The 26893-nt window shown below is 34.8% G+C and overlaps 1 protein-coding gene across 3 annotated transcripts in view; it reads left to right on the forward strand.

Moving 5' to 3' along the window:
• The first annotated feature begins 2721 nt into the window (after positions 1-2721).
• LOC110097589 (DNA-(apurinic or apyrimidinic site) lyase 2) overlaps positions 2722-26893 on the forward strand; it is a 29779-nt gene continuing 5607 nt past the window's right edge. Inside the window, exons 1-6 of one of the 3 annotated variants that reach the window (XM_028694056.1) lie at positions 2722-3037; positions 4851-4978; positions 8260-8499; positions 8710-8795; positions 17730-17845; positions 24517-24597. In XM_028694056.1, coding sequence (XP_028549889.1) covers positions 4909-4978; positions 8260-8499; positions 8710-8795; positions 17730-17845; positions 24517-24597 — 593 coding nt within the window. In that variant the 5' untranslated portion in view covers positions 2722-3037; positions 4851-4908. The remainder of the gene's footprint in view (positions 3038-4850; positions 4979-8259; positions 8500-8709; positions 8796-17729; positions 17846-24516; positions 24598-26893) is intronic. The other 2 variants (XM_020824068.2, XM_028694055.1) reach the window with 2 other exon arrangements.

Raw genomic sequence — 26893 nt, forward strand, 5'->3', positions numbered from 1 at the left:
AAATTACATGATTTGTATAATAAATAACTAGATAAAGAGTGACCAAAGGAAACTACATTGGATAGATATTGCATAGTTCGAATATTTGGATGACCGAGACGATCATGCCATAGATTTGTGGATTGCTGTTTGGTGACGAGGGCGATATGGGAAGGCGGAGAGATCAGAATGGTGTATAGGCCATTACGGACTTGTCCATGAAGTAGAGCTTGGTGGTTCGCTTGGTCCTGAATGAGAAAGTCATGGGCGTCAAAAGAAACAGAGCAGTTATTATCTGCGGTTAGCTTGTGTATATATAGTAGGTTATGAGAGAGGGAAGGTACGTGAAGAATTTGACGAAGAAGAAGCTTACGCTGAGTGTTGGGGAGGGCTAGTATGCCTTGGCCTTGGTTTTGGATGGGAAGAGAATTACCATTGGCGATGGATACGGAGTCGGAGCCGTAGTAAGGTTGGGATTGCTGGAGGGCTTGAGCGTTGGCAGTGAGGTGTGATGATGCTCCTGAGTCGAGTACCCAATAGTTGGTGTGAGTGTTTGGCTGAGGGTAAGACAAGTTTGGCTGGGAGTAGAATGCCTTGGTTGAGTCAGAGGCTGAGTACTGGAGATTGCAGCGATGCCAGCAAGTGAGTGCACTGTGGCCTATCTTGCCACATATTTGGCATGTCGGACGAGTGGAGTTGGCATTGTCCGGTGGCCTACTGGTTGCGGCTGTGCGAGGGTTACCTCGACCACGAGAGCTCCCTCTTCCCCTGTAGTTTCCTCTGCCACGGTTGACTGTGTACAAGGCTGTGTGATCTGAAGAGGGATTGATCTCGCGTTGTAGTTGGCTTTAAATGTTGATTTCTTCACTGCATAAAGAGTGAGTAGAGGACGTCGAGGCTAATGGAAAGTTGTGAGGTCCGAATGGAAGTCTTGAAGGCATTGTATGCAGGAGGTAATCCGTTGAGGATGTACATGAGAATGTCCTCAGCATCAATGTGCGACCCAGCCGCTGCTATGTTATCCACCAGCGTTTTGATCTGCGTGAGGTATTGATTCATGGAGCTATCCTTCATTTGAACATTGTGCAGTTCACTTTTCAGCTGAATTACTCTTGAGCTATTGGTGGGATGAAGCCGGTTTGATAGGGTCACTCAAATTTCACAGGTGCTCGAGAGGTGAAGGATATAGGGTATTACTGAGGGAGAGATTGTGGAAAGCAAAGATGAAGCTAGATTTTGATCAATGAGCTTCCAAAGTTGATTGTCGGCATGATTTTCGGGTTTGTCTGGTTGAGCTGAGCTTCCAGTCAGGTATCCCTCGAACCCGTTTGCCGAGAACAGTTTGTATACTTGTAAGCTCTAAATGGGGTAATTTTCGTTGGTGAGCTGAAGATTGATGATGGATTTGAGATTTGACATTAGAAATTTAAGAGGTGGAGGTATGACGAGCTCGGTCATGGCCGCGGAAAGTGTAGAAGTTGGCAGCATTGCAATAGAGGAGATCGGAGGCGTTGTCGCTGATGAGTCTTGTTCGGCCATCGTCGGAGAGGAGCGTCTTTGCTCTGATACCAAGAAGAAAGTCCTAAATGGACGGAGAAAAGAAACACAGAGGAGGAAGAAGAGCTACAGTGCTTTCTTTATATTTCATAATTAATATGGGTTACAGGAAATACATTATATATAGAGAAGTGGAGACATAATGAATTTATCCCTGTGAGCCATTAGCGGCAGTCTGACGCAGAAGAGGAGGTGGAGATGCTGCCGCCGGGTTGATCACGTGACTGAGCTGACTCAGTGAACGTGTGTGCTATCAGTGATTACATTGGTTGTTTCTCCAACTATATCCTTCAATTCCTCTAAGTTGTAGGTTAAGTTCTTGGTGAAGAGATTTATAGAGTGTTATTGTCAATGCTGGACATATTTCAGTGAGATATTGTATACCTTGTGGTTATAGTCAAAGCTGACAAAGCTGCGCGTAATGCGGCAAATGGGTCACATATGCATCTGTTTATATAAAAGAAAATTCAAAACCTCTATGAGGTGTGGGACTAAACCACAGTTTTTTTTCCTTTTTTGTTTTCCTGTGGCCAAAGAGAGAGAGAGAGAGAGAGAGAGAGAGAGAGAGAGAGACCGAGAAGCAGGCATGACCGCATGAGGGAGTTAAAAAAATTTAAAAAACTGTTATTAAACATATTATCTAAATATATATTTAAATAATATTATTTAGGATATTTCTTAATGTTATTAAACACATTATTTAAAAAAGTGTTATTAATATATATATATATATATATATATATATATAGCAAGCCTTCCCATTGCACAATTATTTTTTCATGCGAGTCAATTTGGTTTGCAAGCTCCCATATTCATCGGTCTTGTTTGCAATTCCCCAATGAATTCCCATCTCAAAAACCTATATCATGATCATGATTCCGGCTCGAGTTAATTTTGGTGGCTCATTTTTGTATTTAAACATATTTAAATCAAATTCAAATTGAAGTTGATATTTCAATAAACAATCTATAAATATAAAAGAGGAGTAAATTATTCCGAATTAAAAACTTTAAGCATATTTTTAATAAATTAAACATTAATTATATTTCTTTAATATTAAACATGAAATATATATAGTCAAATTTTTATTTAAATAATAAAAAATACAAATTTTTATTTAAATAATAAAAAATACAAATTTTCTGTATATATCTCGAAACAAATGACATGGATGCCTGCATGCGAAACTTTTTGGCCGCACAATTCGTATTTCATTGAACGAAACTTTGAAGCCCTAGCTCCACTTCAGTTATAGGAAACCGCCATTCTATCATCTCCCGCCGTCCCGCATGCTCGCGTTCGGGTATTTTCAAATCGCTGCACCCCCCTCACAGTTCGAGGAGCTGCGAATGCTGAAGAAGGAAAGCTGGAGCCTGGAGGCGAGGAAGCTGAAATGAAGATTGTAACTTACAATGTGAACGGCTTGCGGCAGCGCGTCTCCCAGCATGGCTCTCTTCTCAATCTGCTCAATTCCCTCGACGCTGACATCATCTGCTTCCAGGTATCCTCTTTTCCATACACTTTTTCTTGGATTTGTCTACTAAAACTTATTAGTCATCTCCCGCTGAACAGTATAGCTGTAGAGAACACAACGTATTCCTTAATAAGTTAACATGTTTTGTGTCCTATGCACATCTAATGGTATGTAGAGGAAAATGTTTTGTGCTAAAGGTATAATGAATGTTGTGTATGTTGAAGCATCGACTAGTATTAAAAGTTGTTGTGGAGTGACTAAAGAGTTTATAATTACGATAAGTTTATATAAGGTTCAACATTAAGGGTGAATCTAATTATATTGGGTATGAAGAAGCTAACCAAGGGTATTCAAAGTGAGGTGCCCTAATTTATATTTTTTTCGAAGATGATATAATTCTAATAGGTGAGAACGGTGTTGAAAAAAGTAGAAAGATTGAACAATGGGGAAAATATTAGATGACGAAGGGCTTAAGATTAGTAAAATAATGACAACGCATATTATGTATAGTTTTAATGGTGTGATATTAGTATTTGCCATCAGTAGATTTAGTACTACTTAAAAATAAAGCAATACATTAATAGAATAGATTTAAGTATATCGAATTTATTATACAAAATAAAAAGGATACAAATGAGAATTTAGCTCTAGAGTTAAGGATTGGTGGGTAAAGTGTAGTTGTACCCCATGAATACCATGCATTAAGAGAAATTCATAGACATTTTCACATAAAGTATGTAAAACTGCTATTATGGTTACCATGATATATGAATTAAGTGTTAAGCCGTACAAAAGTCATTGGTTGATGGATGCACAATAAAAGTATAAATGATAGATTGGCGAAATAAAAAAATGGATTATTGGGTGAGTTGGGGGGGGGGGGGGGGGGGGGGGGGTGGTTGGTTGGTTAGCAATTTAGATTGTTTGGCTATGTGAAATAAGGTTGGAGGACGAACCAATAAAATATGTTGAGAAAATTGATATAAAGTGACCAGGAAGGAAAAAAAGAGCTAGAGGAAAGATAACTTGGATAGAAGATGTGCAAATAAATTCATGTAAATCGATTTAAATCTATAATCTAGTAATCAACAAGGATACACGGAGAATGAGGATTCACAAAGGTGGTCCCATATGGCTTTGACAAGGCTAATTATGATGATGATACATGAGGAAGAGCTACTTTCTAGTCTTGTTATGCATTCCCATAATTTCCTACATTCAAATGTACTTTTAATACCTTCAGGCCTTATATGGTGGTGGGTCTTATTTGATTAATTGATGCTTTGCTCTTTAATTTCATTTTATTGTAAAATATATTGTTGGAACTTATTGGAGTTCATTAAAACGTCAAGTGAATGCATAAACTTGAGTTACCATCTTGGTATGCCCTTTACAAAATCTAAATGTATATTAGCTTATTCCTGGAAAAATATTTGCCTAAAATATTGAAATATTTTAGACAAGTGCTTCTCAAACATTTATGTTCTCTTTGCACTAGTACTTAATCATGGTCCTTATCTTAATTTCTGGCGTTGTGCATTATTGAACAAAACATTCATGATTTAATCCTCTCACTCTTAATTATTAGTTTAAAAATAATTAGATCTAATCAAGAATTATGATGAGAGTGGTTACTTAAAGTAGAAATGCTATAATGGATTCAACACTGCCATTTCACTATTCTACTTGAACAATTGGGATTGTACAAATGATTTCTCTTTTCATGGCTGTAATATGTTAATTTTTTTTCTTTCTTCTAATGATTTATTAATCTATTTCTTTAATTGATACGATTTATTTGTTATGATATTAAATCATTTCTATTAACATTTTGTCTAAGAGATTTTTTTTGATAGGAGACAAAATTACAAAGACAAGATTTGTCGGTGGATGTTACTATGGCAGAGGGCTATGAGGCTTTTTTTTCTTGCACTCGCACATCTAGCAAAGGACGCCTTGGTTATTCTGGTATGCTACTTTATTTATATAAGGAATTCAGTTATATCATATGATGAGCTTTTTGTATTTTACATTCATCTTCCTATGTTATTCCTACCATAACTACATGATTAGATGCGGTGGTTAGGATGCTGATCACCAGTTTGTCTTTGGTGGTTTGTAGAAAATCTATCTCTTGGCAATTGTTTAAAATGAGTTGCTACTAAGGTTTTGAAATGCTAACTTCGGGTATATGATGGTGTAATCAGGGCGATTGTTTTTCTTTAAAATATTGCAAGGTAATCCAAAATATTGGCATATCTTTAGGTTTGTTTCTTTGCAGAAAGCAATCTTATCAATTGGATGTTCTATTAGAGAGTCTTGTGTTATTATTATCATGTTTCATCATCAACAGGTTCTTGTTTTATTTTTTATTTATTTATTTTCCTCTTTTGGCCGACTATGACTAACTGCCATGCCTTTCTTCATCTTTATTCTATACTTTATTGTTTAATTTAATAATATTTGGCACTTTCGTTGATAAATGTTCCAGAATGTCTTCAAAGGGAGGGCTTGCAGGATCATTCAATTTATTCCGCTGAGAATAACTTACGAAGCGCTATTTTTCCCTGCAAAAGCATAAATATCATATAGCTACCATTACATTATCACCTCTCCATTTGATGGGTCAACTATTTGACTTTAGCATCACACTTATGATCTACTATAGTTTGGGATTTTGGCCATGCTCTAGTTATCATTTTGACTAGGATAATGAAACTCAAGAAGTCAAAAGTTTAAAAATACTTCTAGGAGCAAGTTTTTGTTTATTATTTATATTTTGGACATTTCAAGATGATATATTTAAGGGTTTATGCATTTGTATCTTGAAGCATATGAGATATTTGACATAGTCACACTTTGAAAACATCTGGTTTATATCCTTCTCAAGTGAATATTTTCTTATGAAAGTTCCGTTAATTAATTCACTCTCTCTCTCCTCTCCACCCTTTTGAGGTTCCCCTTAGCTCGCTACTGGTTGATCTCTTAGAGAGAAATCTTCAACGATGCATGTATCAATCAATTATATTATGTTACAATTATTTATAATTGTTACATAATAAGACACAATTTATAAGAATTCCCATGCAAAATGACTAATAATGAGAAATTATACATGTAAATAAGACATGCATCTGTTTGTGAGAAGTAACATTGAAGATAATAAATAAATGCTAAAATGGCAAAAGAACATAAGCCATAATGTGATGACCACATTGCTGAATGGGTCTTGTTGTGGGTCGGAGCCCCTAAGTTGCAAGAACTTATATATGGAAAGTTGAAATGTTGCACTCATTTAGAGCATCATAAAACCATGGGGGAGGAACTGGTGGATTGGGTCATAGGCTGGTTTTAAATGGTGTGCTCCACCCATAACAACATATGCGAAAAAACACTTAAGGCTGGAGGTCTATCAATAAGATATAAGATTCCCAATAACTAATGTTCATGCTAGCTGGCAAATATAATATAAAAGAAATAGGCCATACTTTATTAGTTTGTTTGTGTAGTGTTGAGATTAGATTGTGGAGTTTATGGTAGTAATAGTATGAGAAGCAATCAAAATAGTCATCAACTATGACGTAGTAATCTTAATCATAACCCAAGCAGTGCGATGAACAACAACAAACACTTTTACATTTTCAGCTTGTATAACAATGTTTATGGAAGAGCACTTATGTATATGATGAATCAAAGATACAATTGATAACGATGCATGCATGAGTGATGCAATGAACTTTAAATGATGTTCAAGGGATTGACCACTAGTTACTTTAAATGGAGGCTGGTCATCCATTCTACTAATAAAAGCATGTTTAACAGCCTCAAACGCGGGCAAAGTTAAAGCCCATTTTCCTAGGCTATACTTTTCAAGATTTTCTATGGGGTTACTTCGATATTTATTAACTACTAAGATGATTTCCTTATAAAATGATTATTTCCACTTTTTAGTTTTACCTATACTAGATTAAACTATTTGTTCATGTAGTTCATTCAGTAAGCTTTTCATGATATACTAAGCTTTAGAACAAAGGAAGGAATTGAAAAATTTAGAAGCGCAATGATAGTTTAGAATCTTTTTAGATTTAATTTAACATTCAGTCTGAGTGTTCGAATATAACTGGTATGATCCAATGGAAACACTAATTGGACAATAATGATGTTGGCAGTCAGGTAATGGTGTGGTCAAAATATGTTAGATCTAGTAGTGTTGATCTTATTTTCTATATATTCTTCAACAAGAAAATTGGAATGGATTCTTTGAAAGAAACACTTATATTTATCAATGTTTAATGATGCCTTAATTGCTTGCAATTCAATAGTGAGCGTTTCTTATCTAAACACATCAGCTGTAATTTTTCATGTTGATCTATCACAAGAAAATTTGAACCATCACCATCATTGAATTCAGAATTTCAATGTAGACATGCCCATATATCCATGCATTGATCCGAGGCAGTGGTGGCTGCCTAAAATTGCCGCCTCTGTCAGTCTCCAAGTTTTTGTTGCATCATGGGTAGAACTATCTTACAAGATTCTGCACAAATTTCTGATTGTGGGTGGGTATAATTGCTTTCTTCCATTTGGATAAGCATACACAATAAACCAAACATTCCTACATTCATCATAACCTATCCTATAAATATGGCTCTGATCATTTCACTTAGGGGATCCCTCTTTAAATTTTTTGGGAAACTTAAGGATTCACTATTGCGAAAATTTCTATCATCAAAATTTCAATCTAACCTTAAATTTTATCTCAACAGCATCGCCAATTTTGCCAAAACAACTTTTGTTTAAAAAGGACATTTCTATTCATCTGTTCTCATATGCTAACGACTAATTGTGATCCTCTACACTCGCCTTGATGTAGCATTTGTTGATGATCAATTGAAGACTATCGTAGAAATCAAGCTGATAGCTTTTGCTTACAAAAAGCTTGTTTTCGTCGTGGATGATTATCTCTCTTGTTTGAATCAATTGAGTAGGATTTGTGTTATCTAGTTAGCACCTTATGTAGCACTGTATGAACTGAGTGGGATTGCTAATGCCGGCTCTTCTTGTTATCATGCAGCTAAAATGATTATGAGGATGAGTTTCAAATGTACTAATTTTCTTTATTCTATAAACATTGTGTTATGCAGTCATTGTGTATTTGGAGAAACCAATGAATACAATGTATTTATGCTTGCACCAATGATAAGTTATTAGTTTTTACTCGACCTGTTTTTAATGGATTGAGGCTATAGGTGTTGCAACATTTTGCCGGGTTAGCTCAGCATTTTCCACAAAAGAGGTGGCATTACCTGTTGCAGCTGAGGAAGGTTTCACTGGCCTTCTTGAATCTTCAAAAATGCAGGATACTGTTGTAAGCGATCTCTATATTGAGAAGAATTTGCATGCGGAGGGTTTTGAACACGTGACAAAAGAGAATCTATTAAAGGTTGATAGTGAGGGACGATGCATCATCACTGATCATGGCCATTTTGGTAAGCTAGTTTATAAAAGCAAAATAGTTTATATTAAATATACATATAATATTTTACATTTATGGTTCTTTTCGTTATTTGTTCTATGTTTTCTTTTTTGATTTACCATGCCTTATGATAAGTTTTTACTTCAACAATGCATGCATCATAAAATAGTTATTTCTGATTTGACCATGTTTGTGTACTAATAATAAAATGGTTTTTGTGCAGTTCTTTTTAATCTATATGGTCCTCGAGCTGATGGTGATGATAAGGAAAGAACCAATTTCAAATTTCTGTTCTATAAGCTGTTACAGGTAATAATGTTTTATCTTACGCTGCTTTTGTGTATACACTCTTCTTGTATCAGCAATATAATTGTATGCAGCTTTCAAACACATGCAAAAAGTATTCATTGTAGTGCAAGAGCTAGCTAGATGTTGGGCTGAGTCTATTGTCCAGAGGTTGTTTGGAAGTGCCTAGATGGATAAAAACCTACAATAGGTGTAACTTTTATAGCCATGGTAAGCTCAAACCGAAACAGCCAACCTCCATGAAACCAACAACAACCAAAGGACAAATGGACCCCCCAAGCCGGCAAACCCAAGGAAACAAAATCCAAACCTCTTCCTACCATGATCATTGGATTTACCACCATCATTGGATAGCATAAAAACAAAAAAAAATAGAAAATATAACTAATATTGTTCATAACAAAAAAAATTAAGCAAAATCTAAATGCATCACATGGGTACTGGAAACGTTCAAACACCTTATCCAAATTGCAAGAGGGTGGTTGATAATTATTACAACCAACACCCTAAAGTTAGATGGTACAATTTTGCATTGCTGTCAAGATTGTTTAATGATTCATGTTGCTTGAAATCATTTTAAGCAAAGCATTAATTCATGATAATGATTTACTTATAGTGATGTTATATACTTTTTTTTTTCATGTTATTATATATTATTCTCCATTTCAAATCCTTAAAGTGACAATTTTCTTAGAAAGCAATATAATATAATTTAAGATCTAGTGTTGATAGGTTACGATGGACATTTAAATAAGCACATGTATTCAGGTCTAGTATGGTTCATTAGTTTCCAACCTAATTAATTAATGCTTGACCTAAACTCAACCCTGTGACAGATGAATAGTAACACTTGTAAATTCGAGCCACTTATTCACCGACTAACCTGAATGCCATACATTATTAAAGGTATTGAAATGTTTTTATGGTTTGTGGAAATTAATTGTGTGATGTGAGGATGACAAATTATCATAAGTGAAATTGCTGTTATAGTTTGGTGACATTTGGATAGGTGGTTAATGGTTATGAATGAAAAATAGCTGGTTATTAATGGGTCATAATTTGAACTGAACCTATTATTCATGGTATAATTGGGGTTTCCTTACGTTGATAGTAACCTGAGTCTCGAATGTTCTTTAGGATTATATCGGGTTACTTTAAATTTGGACTAACTTCTAATTAAATTCAACCTTCACATTTTTTTTTTTGCTCGATGACTGAATAGTTATGAGTTACTCTTCTTGCATAAAAGTTTGTAAGAAAACTTATTGTTAGATACTTTTATAGTGAGGGTCAATAATGTACTCACATGTTTGTAAGGAAACTTATTGCTAGATAATTTTATATTGAGGGAACGCTGCCATTGCCATATCCCAAATGAGAAAAGTGGCATGTTGCATTAGGTTGTTGACAATCAGTATAAAATTTGTCAAACAATCATGACATGAATCCCTTAATACGTTGTGTTATATGACACAATGGAGAAAAATGATTCATGTACCTCATGTAGTGGGATCAAAGCTTGATGTTGTTGTTGATGTTATTGGCCAATGATGTACCCACATATCGATTATATAATGCCACATTTGATCATAATAACAATACAAAATCTATAAGTAGCAAAACTAACTAAGGGAGCAAAATTTGTCAATTAAGGTACCACATGAAATTTTGGTTTGCTACCCTGGTTAGGCTTATCCAATCAAAATCTAATTTAAAGGGAGAAGATCATTCTTTACATAATACAATAAACAATGAATGATAAAATCATTCCAACATGACGATTTACTTACCTTCAACCATTAAGGCCAACAACAATCTCACAAATAGCTTCTTGTAATCTATTTTTCTTTGCACTTAACATGCATGACATACAGTTGTATAACCATCAAATATTACATTTGAATTTTCACTAACTCTTGATTGAGTGGCATTGCTTTAGATCTATAGAGTAGAGGTCCAAAGTTTGACCCTTTTCAACTAAAAAAAACCCCTCAATTTATTTGCTTTCAAAGAAGATGTCAAATCAATAGCACACTTGCAAATGAATCATAAATCCAGTAGATAAACAACGCCTAATTGAAAATTTTCTCCATAAATAATGTAATTAATTGATGCAATTCAACAAGAATAATGGTCATCATAATCACAATGATGCTACAAAGTTACTAGGTTTGAGACAATTACTCTAGCCTTTTCAGAGTGATGGTGAAATAATGGGGATATTATAGTTGAGTTCAAGTTGGATGGTTGAAGTGAAGAAATGCATCGGGCTTGTTGTGTGATAGAAAAGTCCCTCTCAAACTTAAGGGAAATTCTATAAGATGGTGGTGGGACCTGCAATGCTTTATGGAGCAGAATGTTGGCCATTAAAAGAGAAGCTTAATATTAAGTTAATTATTGCAGAGATGTGGATGCTCAGGTGGATGAGTGACTTTACTCTTAGAGATAGGATACAAAATGAGCATGTTCATAAAAAGGTTGAAGTAGCTAAATTGGAAGATAATATTAGAGAGAGCCGCCTTACATGATTTGGTCACATAAAACGGCGGCCTTCTGATCATCCAGTTAGGAGAGTAGATGTATTAGATTTGACTTATGTTAAGAAAGATAGAGATAGACCTAAAAAGTCTATGTTAGAAAATATTAGAAATGACATTTTTTTATTAGATTTAAATGTGAATTCAACTCTTATAAGGAAACAATGGAGAAAAAAGATTCATGTAGCCTTTTCCACGTAGTGGGATAAATGCTTGATGTTGTTGTTGTACATGCGGGCAAGTTGACAACCCTTTGGTGCTCTTGCGTAAGAGATGGGTAATGGACACCTACTTGAGCCACATCCTTATATGTACTCTCACTTAGTGTCGCTTCTACCAACCATGATAACAGTATGTTCCTTAGTATCATTATTTGGGATTAAATTGCTCAAGCTTGAACTTGCTAATTCTTAAAGAGGAATTGTGTTAGTATTGGCCTCAAAGTTCCACAGTAACAATTTTAGAATGCTAAACTACTCCAATAACTCACTTATTATACACATGAATTTATGTGCTACCAGGCTAGTACAATTACTTTGTTGAACTTATCTTATATCTCACTGTTATATCTCATGTAATAGTCAACGATAAGGTTTTCTTTTAATTAAACTATTTTATATAGTGTTCACAATCTCATAACTTTTATATAGAGTTGTTCCCTTTTGCAGCTCCAACTCTCTGATGGAGTAACACTTTCATTTATCAAATTAAACCTTGATACTCATAGGGTCCATTTGGTTACTTGAAATTTGAAAGCATGTTTTTAAAAGTGATAAAATTTATCGGTTTCATTATTTTGCTGGGTATAATTTTAAAGCTGTATAAACTTCTTAAAACTCTCTTAAGTATAATGATATTGATTTCAGGCACAAAATGGGTGAAATGAAATTAGCAGTTTTCAAAACATTTTATTTTCAAAACTATTTTTCTATTTATAGAAAACCAAAGGAGGCCTTACTGGAGATCAATGTTAAGTATTCAATTTTCCCCTTGCACAACTATATACAATTCTCCTAACAATAATTCCATTGGCATCACACTTCAAAAGGCCAACATCTATTATAATTCTTGTCCCGCTCAAGACACAAATTTCACATTTAATACATTTTGATCATTGCCATAGGATTGCACAATCAATTATTACAAAAACTTAAATTGATTAAGAAGGCATAGTAGAGACTTTATTGTCGAAGGTCCAACTATCCTTAGACCCATGGGTGTAGTAAACCCATTGTGCTCATGACTTAATCATTAGTAATGTTTGAATGCAAGCCCATAATTTAATTATTTATCATGGATTGTAAGAAACAAAATAATTATTATTTTGCTCTCTTGACCATCCTCGATCATTTTCTCTCCCATGGGCACTCATTTGTGTCACCATATGTTCAAACATGGGACTTGTTTTGATACCATTCGATGTAAGGCTACTTGACAATTAATGCAATTAACTATTTCAAAATCATGGGGTGATGTTGAATCTAATGCTTTATAGCCAAATTTCCAACTATGTCTAAATCCACGTGTGCGGGTAAACATGATAGGAAGTACTTGTAGATCACGAGTATTTCCTATCAATCTTAAAAAAAAAAAACAGCAAGAATTCTTCACAAAAATCCGCACAAAATCACAAAAATTATAGATAATTTGTATTACTTGATGAAAGCGAAACGAAAAATAGCAAGATATACTTGATCCTTTGTTTGAGAGGAGGATCGATCTCTCCCAAATCTCTAGACGCAGCTAGAGCCCAAAGGAAACCTAAAATCTAAGAGATCTCAAATTTCAGCCAAATTCAAGATGCCCTAACCCTAGCAAAACAAACTATTTAATGCATACAAATCAAAATGAAATCCCTAAGCAGTCCCTACATTCAAATTTCCCTCTTAATTCCCCCAAAAATCCTTTCAATTGGGCTCCCTGGGCGGTTTCGGATCGCGCGGCTCTTCCTGGAGGTGGAAGAGTTCCGCCTCAAGTCACGTAAGCCGGTCCCGTTGGATCGGCTAGACCGGTCCATTGGACCGGGTCTATCAAAACCATGCCTCCCATGATTCATTTATTAATTATGTTTGAATGCACGTATCTGAATTATTTGTCCATTGTGGATTGCAAGGGACAACAATTATTATCTTGTACTATTAACAGCCCGTTGTACTTCAAGCTTTTATTATGAATTATAAGAAAGATTGATGAATGAAATTTAGAATGCTTAACAATCCTTTAATGCTTGATGCACCACCTTTCTCCATCTTGTGAGTTCAATTTCTCCCCACTTCACTCGCGCTCACTGATTTCACCCTCTACATCTTGCTCTCTATTTACTTCAAGGATTGAATGATGATTGCCTGCCCTCACACAAAATTCTGCAATCCATTCCAAATTTTCTATCACTTTTGCAAAATCTTTATCATTTAACAATTTGTGTTGAACATCACAAATTTTCTATTTTAACCCTAAAGCTACATTATAAACAAACACAATTTTGGTAAAATATTTATAATATCCCTCCGAACATGCTACAAAATCACGTTAAATTAAGATATTCAACCTCAAAACCTCGTTTTAATCTTAAAACTAGTGCATTAATTTTTTTTAAGTGCTTTGCTCTTCATAATTTCAATTTCATACCAAACTATGAAATATTTTTGAAGTGACTATGAATGCTCATAACCTTGATTTCATATAAAATGGTCATTATTTAAAATAAAATTCCTTTATTTGTTAAATTTTACGTAAGGAATCTAACAATTGCGGAGTAATCCAAAGTTGAGTCCTATACATAAAATTGTATAAATATAGAGTTACAATTTATTAATCTATCGAAACAATTATTTAATCACAAATTATCCATAATCCAGGGCTTTATAAGAAACCTATTGGCATTATTGCTCCCTTTTTTTGCTCATCAAATATTGATCATTGGATTGATGCCCTTTTCAATGTTGAGAGGCCAATGCTGGATTTTTAATTTAGTTTGAATTAAATTGATGACCATTCCACTAAAATTCTATGGCGCCACAATTGCCAATTAAAATTTAGCTGCTTCTCTTGAGCAACTCCTTGCCCTATCTTTGATAGGGACTCCATGTAAAACCCTTCAGATTTTAAGATTTTTGGTGCAGGTTCGTCCAGTACGAACTGATTTAGTACGGGACGAACAATTGAAAATTTTCATTTCGTATGTTCGAACTGAACAAGTGCAAAACAGAGCCGTTTGTCCCGGTACGAATCAATTATCGTCCGTACAAATGTGGTCTGAATGTAGTCCAGAGCCGATCGTCCCGGTATGATCGTAAATTTTTGTCCATACGATCAAAAATATCTTTTAAATCCACCGTTTGACTCGTTTTGAAGAAAGAGAAAGATGAGACAGAAAGAGGAGAGAGAAAAGGAAAAAACTTGGTTTCATAGGCCGCGAAGCGATTTCCGTCTGTCGACGCATTTGGAAGAATTGCTCATCTCGCAGTAAGGAATCCATATCCTATTTCTGATTTCGAAGATTTCGTGTTTTGGTATTTTTTTGCTCAAATTTGTGTTTCCATTACCAAAAAATGTGCTTATCTTTGTATTGATGAAACTTTCATCGCTTAACTTTTTGGATGTTATAGAGAATGTGATTACGAGCATTTTGAGTATTTATTTGTGATTTTTCACCGGATGATTTTTGATTTACAACGACTTCTGTCTACTGTATGATATTTTAAGGGTTTTCTAAATTAAGCTAAATTATGTCTGTTTGATATAATGCATTGATGAGATGAAAAAATGTGGTTATATGATTGAAAGTACTATTATATTACTGTGATACGACTGTGTGTGTAAAGACAAGTAAAGATTGGTTGAACCATTGGTTGGAGACTGATTGACCTGTATAGGATGGTGGGCCGACGGGCTTTCCTTTAAGTATGGTTTGATGTTATCCTCTACTGATTCATGTGATACCGATTGAGAGTTATAAGGAGATGATTACTGTGCCGACTGGCAAAGAGTGAGGACTCTGTTTACTGAGCCAACATATAATGATACTGATATTGATACAAGACTGAAAAACTCCGTAATAGCCAGCGCTTCTACTTGTTTTATAGGATTACTGTACTGAAATGCATGTTTTGAAGCATTGTTCTTAGTATTGTACGGATTTATCATTACTGTACGGATTTACTGTTACTCCAATGTTATTGTATTACTGCTTATGTCACTGGATTGTTACTGATACTGAAACAGACACTGATACTATTTGATACTACTGATTCATTGTACTGACCTTATGCATGTGATACACTGATAAGTGATATAGAATAACTGGATATCACGTATAATTTCCGATATGAATTTATTGCATTGATTTAATTTTAATAATCATCACCGATGTATTGATTTGACGCTGTATACGATTTTATACTGTACTGATATTATGGATACAATGCCTACTTTTGATTTGACGATTACTGTAGAGATCTGACATACGTACTGGTTTATTGCTTTATGGACTTTTATAATGTTTACAGAATTTACTACTATCTTTGTGGATATTATTGTTTATGCACTGATTTCTGTTTCTGCATTGACTCAATGATCATGTGTAAGTGATTGTTATGATTTGACTGATTTACATGCATATTGCTTCTGTACCGTACTTTGATTTTAGTTGTAGGTTGGTGATCTGCTGGGCTTTTTAAGCTCATTATATGTGGTTAATGATTTCAGGTCAGGGCAAGGGAGCAGGAGTGTGAATTGATCAGGGTTCTTCAAGTTTTGTTCTTTTTTTTTTGATATAGTGATTCTTTTTGTACTCAGGACAGGATGGATATGTGATAATTGTGAAGATCCAGAGTATTGTAAATGACTTTTGGGAATGAATATAAATGTGTACATTGATGTTTTTAAATTATAGAATATGTTGGACTCTTATTTACTGATGGATGACATAGATAGCTCTGGTTGTTGATTATTAAACGATTAAATGAATAATTCTTCCAAATTAGATCCTCGGGGCATCACACTCGACCATCCATAATTGACATCAATGCGGTTTTTACATGCTTTGCTTGGCTATCTTATTTCGCAGTTGGTCTTGACTAGCAATTCCCTTGTTTTTTTAAGATGATGGTTGTAATGAATTCTTCTTTATTTTAATAATTTATGGATTAAATCTTTTCAATCATTTATAGAATATTAAGGTTGTAATTTTTTCTTAATTAAAAATTAAACGTGGAAGATACCCTTCGCTAATTTTGCTTAGATTTCCTTTAAATTTTGTCATTTTCATGAAATTTCACTTCTAATGACTCTCATCATCTTCTCTCAATCCCTGGACAGACATAATGATCTGGAAAAAATATTTGATACAATGGAAGTGTTGATGTTGTCTATTACATGATGATTTTGGTTAAAAAGATTTAATTCAATTTAAGTACATAACTTATCACCATTATGATTGTATCAACTTTATTCCTTAGTTGTATGTGGTTAAACATGAAGAGTGAGTATAAGAATGATGACCCTAGCATGAGCATAATTGGGTTTTAATCCTTTGTCTCCAATTCCAAGGGTTAAGTTTTCAGTTAGTTATCTACAGGTCATTCACCATTGATGTAGACAAAGGGGGGTGTCAACACTAGTCCAAAATAAATCAAATTTTGGCTTCCCTTGAGTCTAGTAGTTCATCATATTTGAGCTAAACTTTTAGTTCATTTATGAGCTGGACTTTAGTTCATTTATTGAACTAAGGGTTAGCTCATTATGAGCTAACATTTTAGTTCATTTATTATCTTTTAATTAAAGTAAGTGAATGATATTTGATTTATGGAAAAAAATCTGTTAACCTGCGGGTTGCTTGGAAATCCTGCGGGCTCTTTCCACCCTTCTTTCTCATCCCCTCCGGAAATCCTGCGGGCTCTTTCCAACCTTTCTTCTCGGGCTTCTAATCTCTTTCGTCTCTTCACAAGTGCCACTCCACCTGTATCCTTCTTCTCTAAGTGAAGCAACTTTAGGGTGTCGTCATTTTGTTTGCAAGAGTCGTTTGTATTGTTGTAAGTTTTCTTTTGTTTAGTTTAAGTTGAAATGTCAGAGTTTGTTCGTCCATTTTCTCGTCCTTAGTCATTTTCGTCCGTAGAAGTCCGTCGTGTCTTTTGTGATCAAGAGATATAGGCTCCCTGTATCTTTTGCCCGCATCAACCATGCAACAATTTCTTGGTATGGCCCTGCTTTGGACTCTTGAAGAACGAAAATAAAATTTTCCTATCTGTGTCATTGGTAATGACGCTTAACTCAGGGAAGTTGAGGCTATTGTTTTAAGTGATTAGTTTTCTTTTCTTAATTCTTAGTGATATTTTAAAGTGCATGCAGACTTTTTACTTCTTGCAGCTTAAGCAATTGTACTAAGATATTTCTTCTGTAGAGAAGATGGGAATCCCTTCTGACCCATGGGAGGAGAGTTGTTGTTGTTGGTGACCTTAACATAGCCCCTTCTGCTATAGATAGATGCGATGCAGAGCCAGAATTTGAGAAAAATGTGTAAGTCTTTGGAAATATATTTTTATTTAATTTGGAGAGTTTCTATATAGTGGCTAAACTCAACCTTGTGATAATTGATCCTTTCAATGTTGATTTTCCATCTCATTGTGTATACAAATGCGTTTTTATTGGTGACATTTTTTTGTAGCATTTCATGTTTATTAAGTATAAACTTAGTCATAATCATCATTTATCATCATAATCTTATTCTATGGTTGATTTTGTGAACCTTGCTGTCTCTATTCATTCCCATTGATAAGATGTTAATTGCTTAATGAAGTGCTAAATGTATTTGTGACTTTATGCATCTTTATTATTCTATATTCATTCCTATTAAGTGTTTGAGGAGATTTTTGGTGGTTGATAAGATGTTAAATATATTTGTTGATTTGTTTGCATAACTTATAGATATGTTATGTTTGGTCTAACCTTTTTTCTACTAATCCCTTTCTACCTTATTTGTGAATCTTTTGCCTCTCCTTTTATATGCCCAAATCACAAGTTCGTTATTCATACCTTATCTTTAATAGGTACTATTCTTATTGTCGTTATCATCCCTTTAATATAATCCTTTATTAGTATAGTTTTTATTGAGAAAAGGACCAAAATGGTCCTTCAACTCTTTGTGAGGGATCAAAATTGTCCTAAACTACTTAGAGGGATCAATTGGTCCCTCAACTCCTTCAAATGAGACTATTTTTGTCATGCCGTCAAATTTAAACGTAAAAGTGAGATGGGAAGGAAGGTATTATCGGAACAAGCAAAGAGTAAGCATGCAAACAAAAGAAAGAAGGCTACCTTCGCAACGAGCAAGCTCCTGTCGTCACTGTTACTTCCGATCACCTTTGATTTGGCCGAAGAAGTGCACGAATGAAAGAAAGATGGCTACCTTTGTAATGAGCAAGCTCCCGTTGCCGTCGTTCTTTTTGATAGCAATTGATTTGGCCGAAGAAGTGTGTGAACGGAAGAAAGAAGGCTACCTTCACAGCAAGCAAGCTCCTGTCGTCGTCACTTCCAATCGCAGTCGATTTGGCTGAAGAAGCGTGCGAATGGAAGCAAGATGGCTACCTTCGCAACGAGCAAGCTCCCATCGTCATCGTTACTTCTAATCGAATAAATGAATGACGAAGTGTGATTTCATATCTCACAGGAAGGAACACCGTCAAAGGAGGCGAAGAAGTTATTTAGCTAGTCGTTCAAAACTTTACCCGTCACGCGGAGGCGAAGTCGAAGAGCAACGAACAATGAAGATGGGTTAAAGAAATTATGTATAATTATTAAAACTAAAACTATGTATATTTTTTATTAAATAAAAGTTTAATATTTTTTTTTTACAAAAATTATAATATCTAAAAAATTGCATTTATTAAATATTTTAATTAAGAAAGACTAAATTACCCCATATTTAATACCATCAACTCTACCATTAGATGACAGGACAATTAAAGTTCCGTTTGGAGGAGTTGAGAGATCAAATTGGTCCCTCAAAATAGTTAGGGACTATTTTGATCCATCAGAAAGAATTGGGGGACCATTTTGATTCTTTTCATTTTTTATTTTAAATTTATCACATATTTATCTTGACGTTATTATTATTTCCGCACTTAATTTGTTAATTTTGTTTATTATAATTTTTTATCGATTGAGACTCCAATCTGCATAACATAACTAAGTTAATTATAATTTTATAAAATTTATCTTTAAAACTTTGTAATATTCTTTATCATATAGTTTTCATGTCATAAGACACTTATTCATTTTTTATCAACTAACACAAGTTATGTCACAAATTATATCCTTTTTATTATGTATAATAAATTTAAGTTACTTGAACTACCACATTTTGTATTTTATAATATTGATTTATAATTATTAGTTTCTTTTCCCTTAAAATTGCATCTCATTATATTAATCTAAATTGTATTAATTTTAAATCCCTTATCTTCACAAAATTTTTTAAACCATGGCCTACTTATTATTATAATCTGGTTAAGTTTTGATGTCATTTTTTGGTAGCGCCTTAGCAAATTTTTGCCTACTTCTCACCCCGTTGGGGTTATGTTGTGGAGCTTGACTTCTGAGAAATGCTCTAGCTCTAGTACCATTTCTAAATATCAGCTTCTGCTTTATTTTTCGGACCCTGGGTTAAATTTAATGATTGGTTGTTGACTTGGCATAAACTGATGGAGTTGCAATATGAGACTTTCATTTGCCTTTATGAACATATGCATTTCTTGGGGAGGATGGGTATAAAACCTAACGGGCAGAAGAAAAAGAGTAGGAAATAATACACAAACCAAATGGAGAGGCAAAGAGTAAGAGGCTTGGCTGGCCCAAGCAATAAGAGAGGGAAGAGTTATAATGTTTGTATTCAAATTTTCTTTCTGTTACAATAGTCCCCTTTATATATAGTGGAAATGAGGGAGGTTTCTTTCACATGTTCTAAAATTCCTTATGTTTCTTATATGTTTAATGACATTTAAATGCAAAAAATAAAATAAAAAAAGACAAAAAATACAAGCTTAATGATATTTTCTGCACTCCAATATGATCAAAGAGTTTGGTTTAGAACCAGGTTGGATATTAGTGTTGACAGATCCCCTTGCAAATATATATTGCACAATCTATACTGCATTAGCTCTATTCAGATCGAAATAAACTTTTATTCAAAGAGCTGAAAGGCAGACACCATGGTGGTGTTGAGGTGATGTATTTAGCACATGGGCATGTCATAGGGCAACGATAGATATAAATTGTACAACCATTGAGTATTGCTCCGGTTCAACATCTATCTGGTGGTGACTGCTGCCTCATGTGGCCTACAACAACTGTGGCTTTGTTACTTTGTGATCGCCTCAATTACAAGGCTGGTGTTATTGCACATCCAGTGACTTAGGCTTCGTTTGAGACGACTTTTTTCTTGCTTTTTAAAATAACTTTCTAGCACAAAAATTTCTTGAATTTGAAAATTTTGTATTAAAAATCCGTTTAAAAAAGCAGTACGAAAGCTTCCCCAAACGAAGCCTTATGCTATTACAAAAGGGAACCAAAAAAGTTCAACTTGAACAAACTAAAATTCTGGGGTTCTAATTAGACCATCCCATCCAGGTTGAATCAAAGCCAATCATAGTTATCCAATCCCTTGCCATATGATACATGTAAATGATCAAATTAAAATTGCATTGATCATGAGAATGAGATTGCAATATCATGTGACCTAATCGAAATGGATAAAGAATCGTCCATTCAGTGGGTGCTCATCAGAGTGATGTGGTACACATTGTAACCCTCAAATCATTAAGGAATATCTGATATACTAGAAATGTGCCAGCCTGCATTGATAAAAATTAGCCATCCATGTCTAACATAGTTGAGATGTTGCTATTGCATCCCTAGATCAACATATTTTAAATGCCAAGACTTATTTTGATGAGGACATCCGTCATTGGAAAGTCTATCAGAGATGTGGTCGTTGATCTACCACTACGATCGTGCCGCTTTACCTTTGATGTTCATTTTTATTATTGATGTATTAGTTTTATTTATGAATTTTATTATGTCTTTTCCACTTTTGCCCTTACTTAAGGGTTTAGACATGTGTAAGCTCTAGGGGCATATTGGTACTTTTATTTGTCATTTTGTATTGGCTATTTAAAGCCATCCCCCCCCCCCTTTTGAGGGTTAATGAAGAATTATTACTGAAATTTCTGCTTTGTGTTCTTGAGAGAGCTTGTGAAAGTTTAGAGAGGTGGCGCCTAGGAGAGGCCCAACGGAGTACCAAACAGCCACCATCGGTGAGCTCTTGGCTTTTCCCTATTTTCTTGTTTCTTCCCCTCCTCCCTTCACCACCGGCCAAAATCTTCCCTAACAGCCGACCCTAACCCCCCTCCGCCGCCGGCCTATTCTTCCACCAAAGCCGTCGGCCAAGCCCACCCACCTCCCTTTGTTTCTCTAGATCCACCCTCCTCCACCACCATAAGGCGCCGGCTCCACCCAAGTCCAATCCGCCGGTGATGGGGACATCGAAGCTTGGAAAGTCTATTAGAAACGTGGCCGTCGATCTACGGCCACGATCGAGTCGATGTATTTTTGAGTCATATTATTTATTTAATTTTTATTATTTTATATTTGTAGTTACTTTTGTTATTTTCCACTTTTACCCTTTATTAAATGGAGGTCATGTGTAAGCCCAAAGGGCATTGTTGTCTTTTACTTTTGGGTCCTTTGTACGAAGGCTATTTATAGCCCTTAGGTTTCTCTTCTAATGCTTAATGATGAATGATAAAATTTTTCCCTTGCTTGATTTCTTTGGAGATCTTGAGAGTGCTTGAGAGAGAAATTCCTAGAAGAAGGAAATCAGATCTCCCACCAACTTTGGAGACGGCCGGGTTCATTGTTCTTCTTCACTATCTCTTTGTCTTCCTTCTTTCATCCCCTAGCCGCCAGCCTAAGACCTTCCCGAACCCCTAAACCGCCGACCATTTAAATCCTCACCACCACCCGCCACCTATACCCAACCCCACCCCCCATCCACGGCCAACCTCCACCGCCGGCCCACCCTTTGACTTCTTTTCCCCATCTCCACTTGCCACCAAGTCTTTTCTAAATTAGATTTCATAATTTTGGTAACTCCATTAATGATCAAATTCAAATTAATTTGAATTTAAAACAGTTACCTAATTTACAAATCCTATTTTAGGAAACTTACTAAATGAAATCCTATTTAAATTTTGAAATAAGACGGGATGAGATTTTTCTTTCCAAACTTAATTTAATAATTTAAGTAAGCATTAAACTTTGATTCGTTGCAAAGGAGAGACCTCTACCACCCCCGCATGGATCTTGTCTATGTTTCGTAGTGGGCTGCAAGAGGATCTTTGCAACGAGCTGTTTGCCCGGAATGTCACTACTCTTGAGAACGCCTACAGCCTAGTGCTAGATTTGGAGGAGACCCGTTCCTAGCAGGCTAGCACCCGAGTCGATCCCATGACTCTAGGCCTTCTTATAGACCGTCCGTAGTTCCACTCCATGGAGCACTACCCGACCACCCACTGGTCCTCTTGCACCTCGATTTGATTTTAGGAGTAAACCTCCCACCCCGGAATACATTCCATATTAGGCCTCTTGCATTTTTGGAAAGAATTTGAATTCAAATTCAAAATAATTTGAATTTCAAAAGCTTTCCAATTAAATCTAATCCATTTAGGAAAGAAATCCAATCATCTCAAATCTGAGATTAAATCTCAGATTTAATTCTTAATTACAATTAATGTCGGGGTTCACATTCAATGAATGTAGACACAATCTCCCCACCCTCTCTCCTATTCATCTCTCTCCAATTTGATTTGGGATTTAATTAAACTTGCCAACTAGGCTAGTAAATCAATCCCAAAATTATTTCCCGTTGCTATTCACAAATCCTCTTACAATATTTTCTGAGTTTCCTGCATCTAGAGATCTGGACGTCTGAAAATTTTTCCCCTCCAAACTACTGTTCAGACTTCTGGACAAATCCTGTACGCTGTCCAGGGATCCTCTAGCCTTACGAGTTATGAGTTCCTGTCCAGGGCTCCTAAGACCCAAAACCTGCTGTCCAGACTTCCGTGGGTGTTGTCCAAAGATTTTGGCTTGTTATCTAGAACATTTCAGCAAAATATTGTGTTGTCCAGCCCACCAGAGAGGGGCCGTTTGCTATCCAACGGCAGTCGGGAGGTCCGTGTCACTTTCCCATTGGATTATATCTTGATTCATGAAGATCATGCTAATTTTCTCTCCGCTAAAACTTAGTAAATTAGAGAGTTGAGTGAGTGGATTCCCTTAGTGACTAAACTTAATGTTAATCTAGGGATGTCTTGTTGAAAATCTCACCGTACGCTATGTTTTGAACTATTGATTGTTCATTTGTTTGAGATCTTTACTTTGTCACGACCCGGCCTGGTTAGCTCGCAAGTGCGAGGCGGGAACAGAGGTCGGACGTAAAAGTTAAAAGAAACTTAACATAACATCAATTGAAACATCAACAATATAGAAAGAGCCACTACAATTTTTCCAAGATTAACCTTTTCTTTTTTCTTTCATTCATTAATCAAAATAATTATGTACAAAGAGAGTCATCCAAAATGGGAATCTAAACAATAGTACATCCTACATATGAGGCCTCTAGGTCAGTTTGATTTATTCTACTTATTTTTCATTTTTGAGTTTCTTGGAGTTCTTATCCAAGAGGAGCAGAAGCTTAAACGAGCCCAGTTCTAAGAGATCTAGAATAAATCCTTTAGAATTAAACTAAGCTGGATAGATTTACTCCTTTCCTTTGAAATGCTAAGATAAGCTTTGAAGTCTCCATCGGGAACTGCAGCCTGGGTATGGCATCGTTGCTTGGTCTGTATGTCATACTCTGCCGACATTGAATGCTAATCTGAATAGTCAACAAATATATATCTTTTGAATTTGACATTTAAAGGCTTGATATTGTTGTTGAATTTGACATTTAATATGTTGTAGATATCTTATCGTAAATCATACGAAATATTGTTTTTATATTTTAGTTCTGATGGCTTAAGAGTCAGTTGGAATATTTCTTATTATCTTAGTTGCGCTATTTTCTTTTTAAAGCTTTTATTATTGTGCCTCGTTTGCTGAATTTATATTGCGTTTTTAACATTTTGTAGGTTCAGGACATGGTTAAGGTCCATGCTAAGAGAATGTGGCGGCCCTTTTGTTGATGTTTTCAGATCAAAGCACCCTTGCAGGTTGAGTCTTATATACCGAAGCAATTTATTTCAAGCCAGCTTAAAATTTAGCCATCCCAATCTTATGTTATTTGTACTTTTAAATGCTGAAGATATAAATCTTCAGCACCGTTGCATTTTTCTCACTTAGAATGGAGAAAGTGGCGTAAGAGTGCATATTAAAAGAGAACGTAGACAAAACTATGATCATGCAAGGAACGGAAAAACTAGCAAAAGAGAATAACGGATCACCAGTAGCTAAAAGCAGCAATATATATGAAAAAGCATGGAAGGAGAACTTAAATACTTAATCATGCTCAAAATGGATAGCAATTGAATTTAGTCATACAGAGAATGTTAGCTTTTGTGCAAGTAACAATATAATGAGGCATTTATGCATGGATGTTAAATGGGAAGAGAAGAAAGTTGTGTGTCATGTCCCAAGATTTAAATTAAAATAATTATTTATTTTATCTTTTAGCCTATCAACCAAAACTTCTACGAGTCATCAATTTAAATCAATATATCAAAGCTGTATATCATATGCATCAAAATATAAATCTATCTTCATTTCTCAAAATCGTATTTATAATATAGCTAAGAGATCATTACAATCAATAATTTATCTCAAGTTCCTGACTACAAAAATGATAAATATGCATAACAAAATGAGAAACCTAAAGTTCTCAATCAACCTCACTCCACAGAATCCTAATCCCTTCTTTGACTTGAAATTAATAAAATTATATAATAAGCTTATAAAGCTCAATGAAAATCCAAAACTCACCAAAGATTTCAATGCAAGATTCAAGAATCAATATGCATGCTCAACTCAATCAATAGAATCAATAACTTTCAATATGATAAATGATTAATATCATTAGTACAAATCAATATAACTAGTAACGAAAAACAAGAATTATTATACTGAAATTCATAAATCAACATGCATGAAAATGTAAATGCATCAATAATCAATAAATCAACATTGTAGGGATAACACATCAGTACTGTAATCATCCAATATTATCAGTCTATTAATGATGTGAATCATGAACATGCAGGAGTCATATCAGTATGCTATGTATTGGTAGTGTTGATATATGCCTGGTATAACCTATAATCTATAAAACTATATATGCATGAACATGAATAAGAACATGAATATGAAATGCACGAATCCATTATCTGCTATCAATATCATATAGTTTAGCAAGACATGTCTTCCAACTTTAATATAATATTTTCAATATCTTTAATCCCAACTTTTTACCAATTGGCCGTCAATCATATCTATCACACTTATCATTTATTCAATAAATTCATTGTCATTACAGTTAGTTTTTAATAATCTATAAAGAGCCAACACTCTCTACCCATCGGTGTAATTCAATCATCAGTTACAAGCTACAATCAGGATCACACCACAAATCTTTTTATTTTAAGGAAAGTCCCTCGGCCCACCCTCCTTCCAGTTTATTATGTTTTAAGAGCTAGCCCGTATTAATTATAGTGTTAACAACCAGTCTCCCTTGCTTACATACAAATGCTACATTTATCTTGAATCAATGGTATTAGTTTTTCTTTAATATATGAAAAGCAATATGAAATGCAATAATCTAGAAAATACAGGAAAATTTGTATATTAGACTACAATTTCAGAAAATCATAACTTTTATTTTAGAAAATAAAATTAAATAATATTATAATCAAAATGTCCATATCAATCATATTTATCATATACAAAAAATTGCACGATAGAAGTGCAGAAAATCAGGATAATTTTTTTTTCTTTTTGGGGAAAATTATATCAGTAGATTTGAAATCATTGAAAATAAAAGTGTGTTTTAGGTTACTATAATCAAAAGATTTTTCCCAACTAAAACAATGTAAAAAAATGATCAAAACCCAATTTTATCTCTCTTCACTCTCTCCTCTTCCTCTCCCTTTCCTTTTCTTCTACCACGACAAGTTGCATGAATGGGAGGGGGAGGAATGGCTTATTGATTTAGGTTTAGGATTTAATATATAGAAAACACTGTTTGTGGCCAAGTGTCGCGACGCTCAAACATCGTAGTGCTGCTCTGCCGCATGCTAGTTAAAGGAGCCACCACGTTCGAATCCCAGCGCTGCCGCGCTAAATTAATTTTAAATTTTTCTGAGACTAGTGTGTTGGAGCATCGAAATACCCAGTCCATTTTACTTAGTGCGCATGCATAATATATTTGTATGTTTGTTTAGTATGCATGCATGCTATCTTTTGCTTGATTGTTGGTTCATTTGCAAGATACATTTGTATGATCAATGGTATGCATAT

This window comes from Dendrobium catenatum, unplaced genomic scaffold, assembly GCF_001605985.2.
Source record: "Dendrobium catenatum unplaced genomic scaffold, ASM160598v2 fragScaff_scaffold_390, whole genome shotgun sequence".
NCBI classification, from domain to species: Eukaryota; Viridiplantae; Streptophyta; class Magnoliopsida; order Asparagales; family Orchidaceae; genus Dendrobium; species Dendrobium catenatum.